Source organism: Rattus norvegicus, chromosome 13 (genome assembly GCF_036323735.1).
Source record: "Rattus norvegicus strain BN/NHsdMcwi chromosome 13, GRCr8, whole genome shotgun sequence".
NCBI lineage: Eukaryota > Metazoa > Chordata > Mammalia > Rodentia > Muridae > Rattus > Rattus norvegicus.
The window spans coordinates 71,100,011-71,112,618 of record NC_086031.1 but is presented as its reverse complement, the minus strand read 5'-3'; the positions used below and the strand labels follow the sequence as shown (position 1 = coordinate 71,112,618).

General features: G+C 44.6%; 1 protein-coding gene across 2 annotated transcripts in view; it reads left to right on the top strand.

Annotated features, from left to right (window-relative positions):
- Soat1 (sterol O-acyltransferase 1) overlaps positions 1-7,441 on the top strand; it is a 42,599-nt gene extending 35,158 nt beyond the window's left edge. Inside the window, 8 exon segments of one of the 2 annotated variants that reach the window (NM_031118.1) lie at positions 366-447; positions 779-824; positions 2,340-2,469; positions 4,081-4,178; positions 4,407-4,505; positions 6,031-6,166; positions 6,605-6,750; positions 7,364-7,441. In NM_031118.1, the coding sequence (NP_112380.1) occupies positions 366-447; positions 779-824; positions 2,340-2,469; positions 4,081-4,178; positions 4,407-4,505; positions 6,031-6,166; positions 6,605-6,750; positions 7,364-7,420 (794 nt within the window). In that variant the 3' untranslated portion in view covers positions 7,421-7,441. 2 annotated transcript variants of the gene reach the window in all.
- The last annotated feature ends 5,167 nt before the right edge of the window (positions 7,442-12,608 follow it).

Sequence of the window (12,608 nt, the reverse complement as noted above, 5' to 3'; positions counted from 1 at the left end):
CAACAGGTCACGCTGTTCTTCCCTGTTCTGTCTTTTGTTTGTTGGGGTTTGGTTTTTGTGTTTTGTTTTTTGAGACAGGGTTTCTCTATGTAGCCATCAGTGTCCTAGAACTCACTCTATGGACCAGACTGGCCTGGAACTTAGATTTGCCTGCCTCTGCCTCCAGAGTGCTGGGATTAAAGGTGTGCCCACCGCTGCCCAGCATTGCCAACCAACCTTAATCTGCCTGAGATTAAAGGTGATCTGCTGGGATTAAAGACGTGCACCACTCCTTCCCCACTCCCCCATTCTTGTTGCTGTCTTTGGCTCTTCTGGTTTTCTGGGTGAAGTCAAAATCTTGTAACCCACTGGTCTTCCTTTTTTAGGCACGGTTCCAGTACCCACAGTCAACCAGTACCTGTACTTCCTGTTTGCTCCTACACTTATTTACCGAGACAGCTACCCCAGGTAACGTGAAAGGGAGGAAGTTGTGGGGCACAGAGGTGCCCAGTGAGGGACGGCTTTGGAGGCCACAGAGAGAACCGAATGCCTTCAGTGCTCATCCTAGCAGGGCAGTGCTAATTAATAATCCTTGATAGAGTTATATAATCTTGTTATAATTTTGATGTTGTTACAATTGAGGGGGTATTAGAGATCAGTTTGTGGCACACTGTCCTGTCAAACTATTCCTCCAGCCCATAAATGATATTCTGTGTAGAAAACCAGTGTTAGGTTATTTACATTGTAGATAAAAGGACAAAGCAGAAATAGGTCATTGCTTATTTTTCTCTCTCTTCAGGACTCCTACTGTAAGATGGGGTTATGTTGCTATGCAGTTTTTACAGGTAACTTTTAAAAAGTTGCTTAATGTGTTATTGTTTGGTATATTTTTATTTTTTATTTTTAAGATTTTTATTTTATTTTATATTTTAACAAATGGGCTTCTTGTCACATGCTTTAGTCCCAGCACCTGGGAGGCCAAGACAGGCCAACCTCCTCTACAGATCCAGTTTCAGGACAGCCAGGGCTACACAGAGAAACCTTGTCTCGAGAAAAACAGCAACAACAAAACCAAATGGGCTTCTTTTAAAAATTATATGATTTATTTTTATTTTATATGCATTGGTGTTTTGTCTGCATGTATGTCTGTGTGAGGTGTCAGAAGCCTTGCATTACAGATAGGTGTGAGCTGCCCTGTAGGTGCTAGAACTGAACCTTGGTCCTCTGGAAGAGCAGCCAGTGCTCTGAACTGCTGGGTCCTCTCTTCAGCCCTGTACATTTTCTTGAGATAGGATTTCTCTAATTTGTAACTCTGGCTGTCCTAAAACTCACTATGTAGACAAGGCTGGCCTTGAACTCACAGAGATCTGCTTGCCTCTGCCTTCCAAGTGCTTAATGAAAGGCATGTGCCATCATGTCTGGATCTTTAAAATCTGTTTAAAATGAGCCAGGGTTGGTGACTCATGCCTTTGATTTTAGCCCTTGGGAGGCAGAGGCAGGAAGATCTTTTTTGAGTTCTAGTGTCAACGAGGACTGAATAGTGAGACCCTGTCTCAAAAGAACAAAACAAAACAGCTCAAGAATGCTTTCCGTCAAGACCAGAGCCCTTTTTTTTTTTTTTTTTTTTTTTTTTTTTTTTTTTTGGTTCTTTTTTTTGGAGCTGGGGACTGAACCTAGGGCCTTGCGCTTCCTAGGCAAGCACTCTACCACTGAGCTAAATCCCCAGCCCCGAAGACCAGAGCCTTTTAAGTTCCTCCAACGCAGGCCATGGTTTGTGCTTTGCCAGGGTCTAAGGTCATTTTCTTCATTAAAGAATATTTGGGTTAAAGTAATTCTGTTCGGTCATCTTGGTAAGACCCTAGATAGCTTTCCCTTTGCCTTTTCTGGGTGTTGGTGGCATGTGTGGGGTCTGCTTGGAACTCCCCAATTCTTCCTCACTCATTTTGAGAATCAGAAATCCCAGAAAATCCCATTTTAAGTTCTGTTTATGTCAAATACTCAGTTGTAAAATGAGTTATTGTTCTAGGTGTTATAAACAGGTTCTTTGATAATTGTCTAAAAATGCCATTTGGGCCAGGTGTGGTGACACATGTCTGTAAATCAGTACTTAGGCTTGCCGAGGCAGGGGGATTATTAAGAGTTTGAAGCCAGCCTGGGCCACAAAGCAGTCTTCAGTAAATGGTCAGGAAGAATCCATGGTAGATTAAAGCTTGAAAACCCTCTCTGAAGGTCGGCCATCCTTGTGCTGGGTTCAATGGGTATGTGTAAACGTTAGTTATCCATGCTTTTCTTTGGGAGGAAGCCATGCCCTCTCTGTTTCTTTATACCAAGATGCCATGGTTTTCTTTCCTGTGTTCCAGGTTTTTGGTTGCCTGTTTTATGTGTACTACATCTTTGAGAGACTCTGTGCCCCTCTGTTCCGGAATATCAAACAGGAGCCCTTTAGTGCTCGTGTCCTGGTCCTGTGTGTATTTAACTCCATCTTGCCAGGTAACCTGGGCGCTCGTCAGTTTGTCCATGCCTGTCGATGGGAAGAAAGTGGGAAGCCGCTGTCTGGAGCTGCTGTACCTTTAGTTCTCTGATTTATCTATGAACTCCGCCACACACCCTCCCGTCCACCACTTCTCCGTCCGCTGAGAAGTGAAATGCCCTTGTAGTTTCATTTCTTGCTTAAGTCTGCTTCCTCCAACTGCCTCATCTATGTCTGTCTTCCTCTTTCTATTCAGTTCTTTTTTTTTTTTTTTTTTTTTTTTTTTGGAGCTGGGGACCGAACCCAGGGCCTTGCGCTTCCTAGGAAGCACTCTACCACTGAGCTAAATCCCCAACCCCTCTATTCAGTTCTTTATAACCTCTCAATCTCACCATCAAATACCCATAAAGTCACTGGTAACCTCTTCCTGATGCTAACCCCTTTAATGGTGTAGGGGTCACTCACTCTCCAGAGGACACAGGATGCTCTAGCCACATTTAGAAGTCTTATTTTGCCACCATTTCTTACCTGTCTGCTTTTCACCAGACCATACCACATTCATTCACTCAATGCACTTTTTCCTTGAACGCACAAGTTCCTACTGTCCAGTGCTGAGGACGCCGGTATGATGATGCAGATAATCTTTACTGCAGGAGCCTCCTCGGCTCAGCCATCTTGTCTCTCCACTGGCTAAGTTTTAGCATTGTCTGTTGTCACCTTTTGTTCCTATAAGAGATTCAGCTCCCCTGGGTAACTCACTGACGTAAGCTTCATGGGATTAAGGATCATATTTTAAGATCTTTTAAAATTTATTTTTATATTATGTGTATTAGTGTTTGCCTGAATGTATGTGTACCATGTGCTTGCAGTGGCTGTGGAAGCCGGAAGAGGGTGTCTGATGCCCCAGGACTGGGAGTTACAAATAGTTGTGAGCTATCAGTGGGTGCTGGGAATCGAACCTCAGACCTCTGGAAGAGCAGTCCATTCTTGTAACTACTGAGCCATCTCTCCAGCTCTGAGGAACGTATTTTAAAGCCACGTTCAGTTTATCCTATATTGTCCAGCAAATAGATCTTTCTGAACAAGTAAATCAAGCGGGTGGGCCTGCAATGGGTGCTTTCCAACAGTGTGGTATGATAAGTACTTGAATGAAGAGAACAACTGTGGGTTTTGTTTCTCATGTTAGAGATGACATTTAACACCGGGCATTGGAAAATATACCCAACTAAAAATGTTTAATTACAAAATATTGTCTATAGAAAAGTGGTGGGAAGGTTTTCAGACAGAAGGACAGATAGAAAGGCCTGGTGTACCTTGGAATGGAGGTCCTGTTGTAGATGGTGTTCACAGCACACAGGGCAGAGTTAAAGGGTCTGGGGCACCAAGTTCAGCTGCATGTCCAGGCATTTCCTTAAACCAGGCTGGAGCCATTTTAAAATTACATCGAAAATTTTTGTTTTTTTAAGTAAAAAAAAAAAAAAACCTTCCTTTCCAAGGTGCACTGTATCACTCTGCACTGGGTGAGCTGGAATCCTGGCAGGCTTCAGGCAGTGTCCCACGCTGGTGTGTTTATGACAGCTGGTTGTACAGGCTGCTCGGAGAGGGCCTTCACGTTGTCACTCTTGTTCCAGGTGTGCTGATGCTGTTCCTTTCGTTCTTTGCCTTTTTGCACTGCTGGCTCAATGCCTTTGCTGAAATGTTACGCTTTGGTGACAGGATGTTTTATAAGGTATTGAATGCATTATATAGCATATATACTGCGTGTGTGTGTGTGTGTGTGTGTGTGTGTGTGTGTGTGTGTGTGTGTATGTGTGTGGCGTCAGTATTAATACAAACTGCCCACGTGACTTTGGAGATTTTTAGCATCAGTGTGTGGACAAACAATTATATCAGGCATGGGCACTATTTGAAACGGTCAGGGTTTGCTCTGTGATTTGACAGCTTTTCTTTCCCCCAGGACTGGTGGAACTCTACATCGTACTCCAACTACTACAGGACCTGGAATGTGGTGGTCCACGACTGGCTCTACTACTATGTTTACAAGGACCTCCTCTGGGTGAGCAGGACCTATGGGTGATACGGAGGAGGACATGGGGATTTTTGAGGGGCCTCGAGAGATGGCTCAGTTCTCAGAACCCACACTGGGCAGCTTGCAACCACATGTACCTGTAGTTCCAGGGGATCAGATACCTTCTTCTGCATGGGCCAGCATGCAGGTGGTACACATCTATACACATAAAAACACAAGAAGTAAATCTTTACAAAAGGTCTCGCATGGTGGCACACAACTCTCGGGACTTGGGAGGCAGCAGCAGGTGGATCTGTGAGTTCAAGGCCAGGCTGCTGTACATCATAGGTTCCAGGGCAGCCAGCCAGAGCTACGAGGTAAGGAACTGTTGCTAAACAAAAGCCAGCCGAACAAACATGAAAAATGGGGATTCTTACAAGGCAGAGCTGCATGAACTGGAGAGAGTTGTGTTTAATTGCCTGTGAAGAAGGGGTTATGGCTTCTTGTCCATTTGCAAGTTTGCATCTAAGAACCCATATGCCAAGAATGGCACCGATGAAATGGTACACAATGAAAACCATTGTGTACGTTACTAGGACAATATCATGCCTTTCTCTGGACTTCACTACCTCGTTACAAAATGACAGTTCTTAGAGGTTTGCGTGTAAGAGCTGAACTGACCCAGCTTCCAAGGACCTTAAAGAATTTCATCGCCAACAAATAATTTCCCTCTATTCACACTTCCGTGTGTGCACGCACGTGTGTACACACACGCAGACGCACATACAGTTTCACCATCCTTCACTTGTTCTGCCTCTCCCCTTCCTCCCCTCCTCTCCCTCTTTCCTTCCTCTGTAGACCAGGTAGGCCTGAAATTTGCAGAGTTCCTCTCCCTCTGTGTACCACACACACTTTCATTTGGGTTGGTTTCTTTGTTAAAAGTGGATTTGAATTCACGTGTCTCCGACCAGAGACAGGTTTAAGTGAGCCATGCTTTGGAGCGTGATGTATTTAGAGTAACTAGGTTTAGTCTGTATTTCTGGTTAGCACAGGTGTCTCTTAAGTATTTTCACTGCTAAGCAAGTGTGCCATCCACCTCCTGGCTGACGTGTTAGGCCGTGAGTTCCCCCTCTCATAGTGAGGTCCCATGTTAGGCTGAGGCCAGTCTCGTTTTTCGATCTTGTTATGAAATGGATGTCTGCTCTACATCCCCCTGGTGATTGAAATTTGAGCTTGGTGTAGTTCTGTGAGCACTTGGAAGGTGGAGGGAGGGGGAAAGGTCAGGAGTTCAAGACTAGCCTGTAGTGCATATATGAAACCTGGCTGAACTGAATAATGCTTCTGGAACGTTCCTAAAATAGCACCACCACCCAGAAACTGAGCCCTCAGCACACAAGGCCTTGGGCAGACACCTCCCATCCAAACCAGAGCCTCGCATTCAGATCAGCCTAAGGGTAGCTTGGAAAGTCAAACACGATGAGCAGTGCCTTCAGCACGCGACCCTCCTGTCTCGTTATTTGTGCACACAGTTTTTGTTCAAGTTACTAACTCTGATATTTTCTTTGTGCCTTAGTTTTTCTCGAAGAGGTTCAGGCCTGCCGCCATGTTGGCCGTGTTCGCCCTGTCAGCAGTGGTGCACGAGTACGCCCTCGCTGTCTGCCTGAGCTACTTCTACCCAGTGCTCTTCGTGCTCTTCATGTTCTTTGGAAGTGAGTGACAGTGACTGCTGCAAAGAAGGAAGTGAGGCAGGAAGCAGAGCGAGAAGGGGACACCGTGTCAAGGCAGCTCGTTTAGCAGGGGCGGGGTGGGGTGGCAGACTACTGACTTGGAATAATAGCACGCAGCTGTCCCAGGTGTTTGCACGCTGCAGGGAGACGTGAACAGCTAGCGACTTGGGGACCAATAGTAAACACCGTCACTGTGCACTCCTGAGAACGGGCCCATGTTTGAGCATATAGAGAGGAACCTCTCCCTGAAATACGTTTTTGCTTTGTTGGTTTCCTACTGGTTAGTGATAACTAGTAGGGATAAGTGATAGATTTCAGTAGTTAGCATCATTTACTCATAGAGTCAGCGAGCAAGATGAGCCCTCATCCCTGGTAGACTGCAGCAGGATAACTGTATTTTTGTTTTCTTTCTGACTTCAGTGGCTTTTAACTTCATCGTTAACGACAGTCGGAAAAGGCCAGTCTGGAACATCATGGTTTGGGCTTCCCTCTTCCTCGGCCATGGAGTCATTCTGTGCTTTTACTCTCAAGAGTGGTATGCTCGACAGCACTGTCCTCTGAAGAACGTGAGTTGCCAGCCCAGCTAGGGTGTCCACCGCCCCCTAATGTGAGGGGTGGGTGGTGATCGGAGGATAGTACCGTGGTGGAGAGTGAGGGGTGGTTGCTTGAACGGAGGGAGTAGCGCTTCTAAATGTCAGCCAGCCCCAAGTCGGGACTGCTGCTCCCAGGTTATTCTTTCTTTCTTTGTCTCCCTTGTGCTTCCACTCAGGTTTTGTTTACTCCATCTTTCTTTCCTGCATGGAAAGGATCACCAATAGTCCTGTGCATTGGCCTTACTGTCTATTCTTACCTCCGTTTAGACTTTAGGCTAAAACTGAGTTTTGCTAAAATAAGCTGTCAAGATGCTGAGAGATACTGTCTGTTTCCATTTGATCCATGGTCCGTGGAGCTGAATGAACCTTGCTGAAATTGAGAAACTTCTTGGCAAAGCTTCTCAGTTGAATTAATTGGTGCTGTCAGTAGAAGACATCTCAATGGTTTTTGAATTAGGGGGTTTCTTTTACCTTAAAGGTCACTGAAATGCTGGGAGGTAGCGTAGAGAAGTCAGTGTATAATGTTCAGCCAGTACCTGCCCCATGCCTAATTCACATGTACTACTCTTCATTTCTCCCACCATAGCCTACATTTCTGGATTATGTCCGGCCACGGACCTGGACTTGTCGGTACGTGTTTTAGAAGCCCTGGCTCTGCCTCCTTTCTTGCCACTGAGGATTGGATATTCTTCCTTCCGAGCCAGCCGTCTCCAGCAGTTACTGAATATGCCACGTTGTTTGGAGCTTGCCGGCGTTTCCGATGGCTCACCTGGAGTTGGGCTGTGGGACGACGTTCACATAGTGATTTTTTTTGTTTTGTTCCCTTTGAGGGAGAAAGGAGTCCAACAGCTGAAGTGATGGCAGATTTTGGCAGGGTTATCTCAGGTCAAGCCTTGGTAGTTCTGTTTATTTCTTTGATTCCGTCCAACCAGAGATTAAACATATCTTGGCCATGAATTAGCCAGAACACTTAGGAAGCCATCATCTCCGTATCTCTGAACTTAGCTTTATCATGCACACTATCAGGAGGCAATCAGGTGCAGTTGAGAAGAAATAAATTTTGATATTTTTGGTAGAGAAGAAAAAATTGCCTATTTTCCAAAGATAATCTTGTTATGCATTTTACTCCTCTCTTTTGTTGCTCTTTTGTTTTGCTTTGTTTTGTGCTGGGAGTGGAACCCAGGGTCTTGCTCAGGGAGGGCACACTGAGCCACACCCCGGCCCTTCCATTGTATTTTCTGGTCTACTGTTTTGTTTTCCAATTTCTGTGTAAGTAGTGATTCTTTTAAACAGTTAGTGTTCTTTTCCTTGAACTCAACACTCTAGGACAAATTCAAGGGTCAGAAGTAAGTAGAAAGAGAAAAAAGACATTTCCTTTTGAAACTTCAAAGGTCATTTTAATACAGACTCACTGAGCTGGCCATGTGTTTTTAATTATTCTATCATAGAAGTTCTGTGGAAGATTTTATTGTTGGCTTTTTGATTTTGGTTTTTTTAGAGGTGGGAATCTTGCTATGTAGCCCAGGCTGGTCTTGAACTTGCTATGTAGTCTAGCTGGCCTTGAACCCCTGACCTCTGCTCCTGTCTCTGAAGTGCTAGGATTACAGAAGACATCTCCATGTCTGGCCAAGATTTTTTTAAAAAAACTTTTAGGTTATAACTTCTTTGAAGTTACTTAGAAGTATCCTTTGGTACAATTCCTTTGTCTAATGTGTAGTGACTTTCCTTGTTCTAGACTAGTGAGTCCATAGTAGAAGTACTGATCTCTACTGATAATACTAAAATGGCCACTAAGGATCCAGAAGCTGGCTTCTGAAACGTCTGCTCAGTCATTATACTTTAACAGTATATTTTTAGATGAAATAAATTACTATGTGATCATTTGTAAGGACATGTACTCATTAAGGGACATTTGCACATTGTGAGGTGCCCGTTCCTCACCTGGTGTGTCAGACGGACCTGCTGTGTTTGTGTGCAAGGCAAGCCTATGTGTGTGAAGATTGTGCATCAGAAGGTAGACCAGGTAGTTCAACCTCCTGCCTAAAGCAATGAGCCTTAAAAGTCGTTCACACTCATAAAATCCCATGGCACAGTCACTTCGGTGGTTTCCTGGCAACTATTCAGACAGTTTTGGGAAGTCTTCTCAGAGTGGCTTTAAACATCACTTCGAGTCTCACAAGAAGCTCTGTGGATAGTCACTCTCCCTTAGGACCAAGTCTCTCCAAGCTTCTTACCTGCTTCGTTGACCACAGCTGGAGATAAGGTGTGGCTGTTTCTGTCCATTCCACCATCCTCATCAGTTCTTTGTTCCCCAACACTAATGTTCTGTGCTGTCACAGAACCATAGTCCCTCAATAATCTGTGAATGGAGCCTATGAAGTCCTGGCTTAAAGATTAAAACAAGCTGGTCACTTTTATGTGTGATGGCATTTTAAATGTGAGGAGGGAGCAGACTGGCCTGGGACTCGGTTATAAGCCAGGCTTCTGAAATAAGGGGGTGGGATTTCATGGGGTCCCTGTCTTTGAAGGACTGTGTATGCATTTTCAGGAAAGGGTGTTACTTTGTAGCAGTTATACATTCCAATTTGTTGGACTGAATATGGCCGCCCTCCCACCTCACCTGCTCTTTTTTGAGATAAGACCTTTCTCCACAGCCAGGCTGGCATGGGTGGACCACACATCCTCCTGCCTCAGCCTCCTCAGGTGCCAGTGTTTATAAAGCCTGTGCTGCCACAGAAGGCCTCTTATTAGGAATTCTTTTCCTGTTAAGATTTTAGATGATAATAATGTGTGTAAGCCTGCAAACTACTTAGAATTCAGAGAGCGTCTTAGGAAAACCTCAAAAAATACAAAACCCTAAACGAGGTGGCCACTTCTGTGAAAGAAGACTGGTTGGCAGCCATGGCCACATTGCTGACTGGAGTCTTTTTTTCAAACCACGGCTAGACTCTTTAAAAAGAAAATAAAACCAAAACCTCTTGCTAATAGTGTGTTCCAAGCGGGCTTGTTCATTGTTCACTGTGTGCCAACGGGAGAAAGTTGTGTTCTGTTAAAACAATTTGTCTACAAAGTAGGGGATTTAGTGTTTTCTGTAAGTATTTATGATAACTGTGACTTTAAACGACCATACAAGAAAACTACTGTGTGCTCAGTATTTCCCTTTGCACTTGGATGTCTGCTTCGACTTTTATTACTTCCGTGTTGAATGTTTTATTCCCAGTCTCAGATAAGAGGGAGAGGGAGCAAGTTTAGGGTTTTTGTGTTGGTGGGCGAATGTATTAAAATTGCCTGGGAAATGTCGCTTGCCTCGTGTTAGAATTTAATTAGAAGACTTAAGACTGGGGGTTTTTGTTGTTTGTTTGCTCATTTTGAAACAGGGTCCCTCTGCCTGTCCTAGAACTCATGTTGGCTGGGCTGTCCTGGAACTGCCTCCTAAGTGCAGGGTCTAAAGCTTGCACCACAATGCCCGACTGGGGCTACTTTTAACTTGTCAGTAACCACAGCATTTGGCATTTGGAAAATGTACCTGTTTCCCTTCTATTTGAGGTAAAAGTTGATGTTGGCAGGTTAAGACAGTACAATATAGAAATAATTGTATTTGTAAACATTGTTGCAGATCTAGTTCATTTATGATATGTAACTTGTTTTGAAACTTAAAATTTGTTCTTGCCTAAAAGTTGAATATCATAGGTTTTCTAGACATCATGTTTGAAAATCACTCACTTGATCTATATAACCTAAAAAGAGGGAATTTAGCCCAGTAGTGAAGGTCCATGCCTTTAATCCCGGCACGTGAGAGGCAGAGATAGATGGATAGGTGGATCTTTGAGTTTGAGGTTAGCCTTGTCTACTGAGAGAGTTCCAGGACAGCCAAGGTTACACAGAGAGACTCTGTCTCTGGAAAAGAGAAGAAAACAAAACAAGACACAGGGCTGGAGAGGTGGCTCAGCAGTCATGTTTTGTCCTCCCAAACCACTTTAGGTTTGTCTGCCTTAACATTAGAGGAGGTGGGCGGCAAGCCTCCGGAGAGCAAGCACTGCTGCTCTAGTTACCTGGGTACTTAGGGCACGTGTTTAGATCCAGTGTGCATATTTCAGAGCCAGGCCCCTAATGAGGACTTGTGACAGCGTTAAGAATGCTTTGTAGCCTTCAGAGGCAGGATCAGTTTCTTTTTGTGCTGTATCAAGGAGTAAGCCCATGCATGGGCTCGTGCATGCTGGGAAAGCACTGAGCTAGAAGTCCAGCCTTAAAATAAATTTCTTTTTTTAAAAATTGAAGGTTTTTTTTTTTAAGTTGTATTTATTTTATGGATGTGAGTACACTGTCACTGTCTTCAGACACACCAGAAGAGGGCATCAGATCCCATTACAGATGGTTGTGAGCCACCATGTGGCTGCTGGGAATTGAACTCAGGACCTCTGGAAGAGCAGTCAGTGCTCTTAACCACTGAGCCATCTCTCCAGCCCTAGAATAAATTTCTTAGTTGAAGATAGCTCATTACTTTTATTGGTAAAGGTGAGTGTCTTGCTGACTAACCTGAAGTGGTAATTTCCTGTAATTTTCCCCCAGTGCTAGTATAACAATCCGCGTTGGCAAAGCGCTCTCAGTGTCTAGGCTTTTATGGCTGTGACGCTGAAGGAGACAGAGGGTGAGGAGTACAGCAGTGGGTGACAGTTGAGGGTTGTTGGTTTCAACATCACTACAACTTCAATGGTTACCGGAGCACCAGGCCCTCTGTCGGAATGAGACATAAAAGCCCCACTTGCCAGAGAATAGAGACAGCTGGCTGTTGAGACAGAGATCGGAGCCATCCTCACCTTCAGCTCGACAGGAAGCTGAGATATCAGCAGATGGAAACAATTAGTTCTAAGTTGGTAGGAACAGACCGGAGTCCTCTAGTCCTTAGTGCATCCTTTTCTCTTCTGTAAATGCCTTTAAATTAATTTAGACTTGAGAAAAGGTGTATTATTTTCAGAACTGCCTCAAATTGTTTTGTGTTTAAATCGAAAAAGATGCATGTATCCCCGTTTCCTGTATGTTTGTTCTCTCTTTACACCACCACGTTGCCCATTTGTACCTCAGCATGCCCTGCTCATGGAGCACTTTCCTGCAGGTAAGTAGATGCACCCAGGGCCTGGTGGCGGTGTGCGTCTTACTGACGGGTAGCCATAGAACTGGTTTTGAATATTGTTGAAACAGGCAGTACTCACACCTCGTCATTAGAGATGCAGTCTGAATGCCGGAGCATCCACAGCTCTTCTGTGTGGAGAGAGCTGGAGTCCTGGTCCACACCCTGCCATTTGGACTGCAGCAGCTGCCTTCCTGTCTTAGGTCTGCACGTCATGGGTCACAGAAGGAAAAGCTGTCTTTAAATGTGTGTGTGTGTGTGTGCGCGCGCGCGTGTGTGTGTGTGTGCGTGTGTGTGTGTGTGTGCGTGCGCGTGTGCGTGTGTGCGCGCGTGTGTGTGCGCGTGCACGTGTGTGTGTGCGCGCGTGTGTGTGTGTGTGTGTGTGGTGTATGATTAAACATAGCTTCTGGTTGTCTTTTTACTCCTGAATTTCGATTACCTCTTTCTGCAGATTTTTTTTTTTTTTTTTGGTTCTTTTTTTCGGAGCTGGGGACCGAACCCAGGGCCTTGCGCTTCCTAGGTAAGCGCTCTACCACTGAGCTAAATCCCCAACCCTCTGCAGATTTTTAATCACTGGTGTGATGAATTTGTTTAATTCATATTGTTCACAGTCCACTGAAAACTTCTTAAAGTTTGTTCATATACAAAATGGCAAACTACTGCATATGTGAAGAATGCGGTAAATAAATTTATTTAGAAAAAG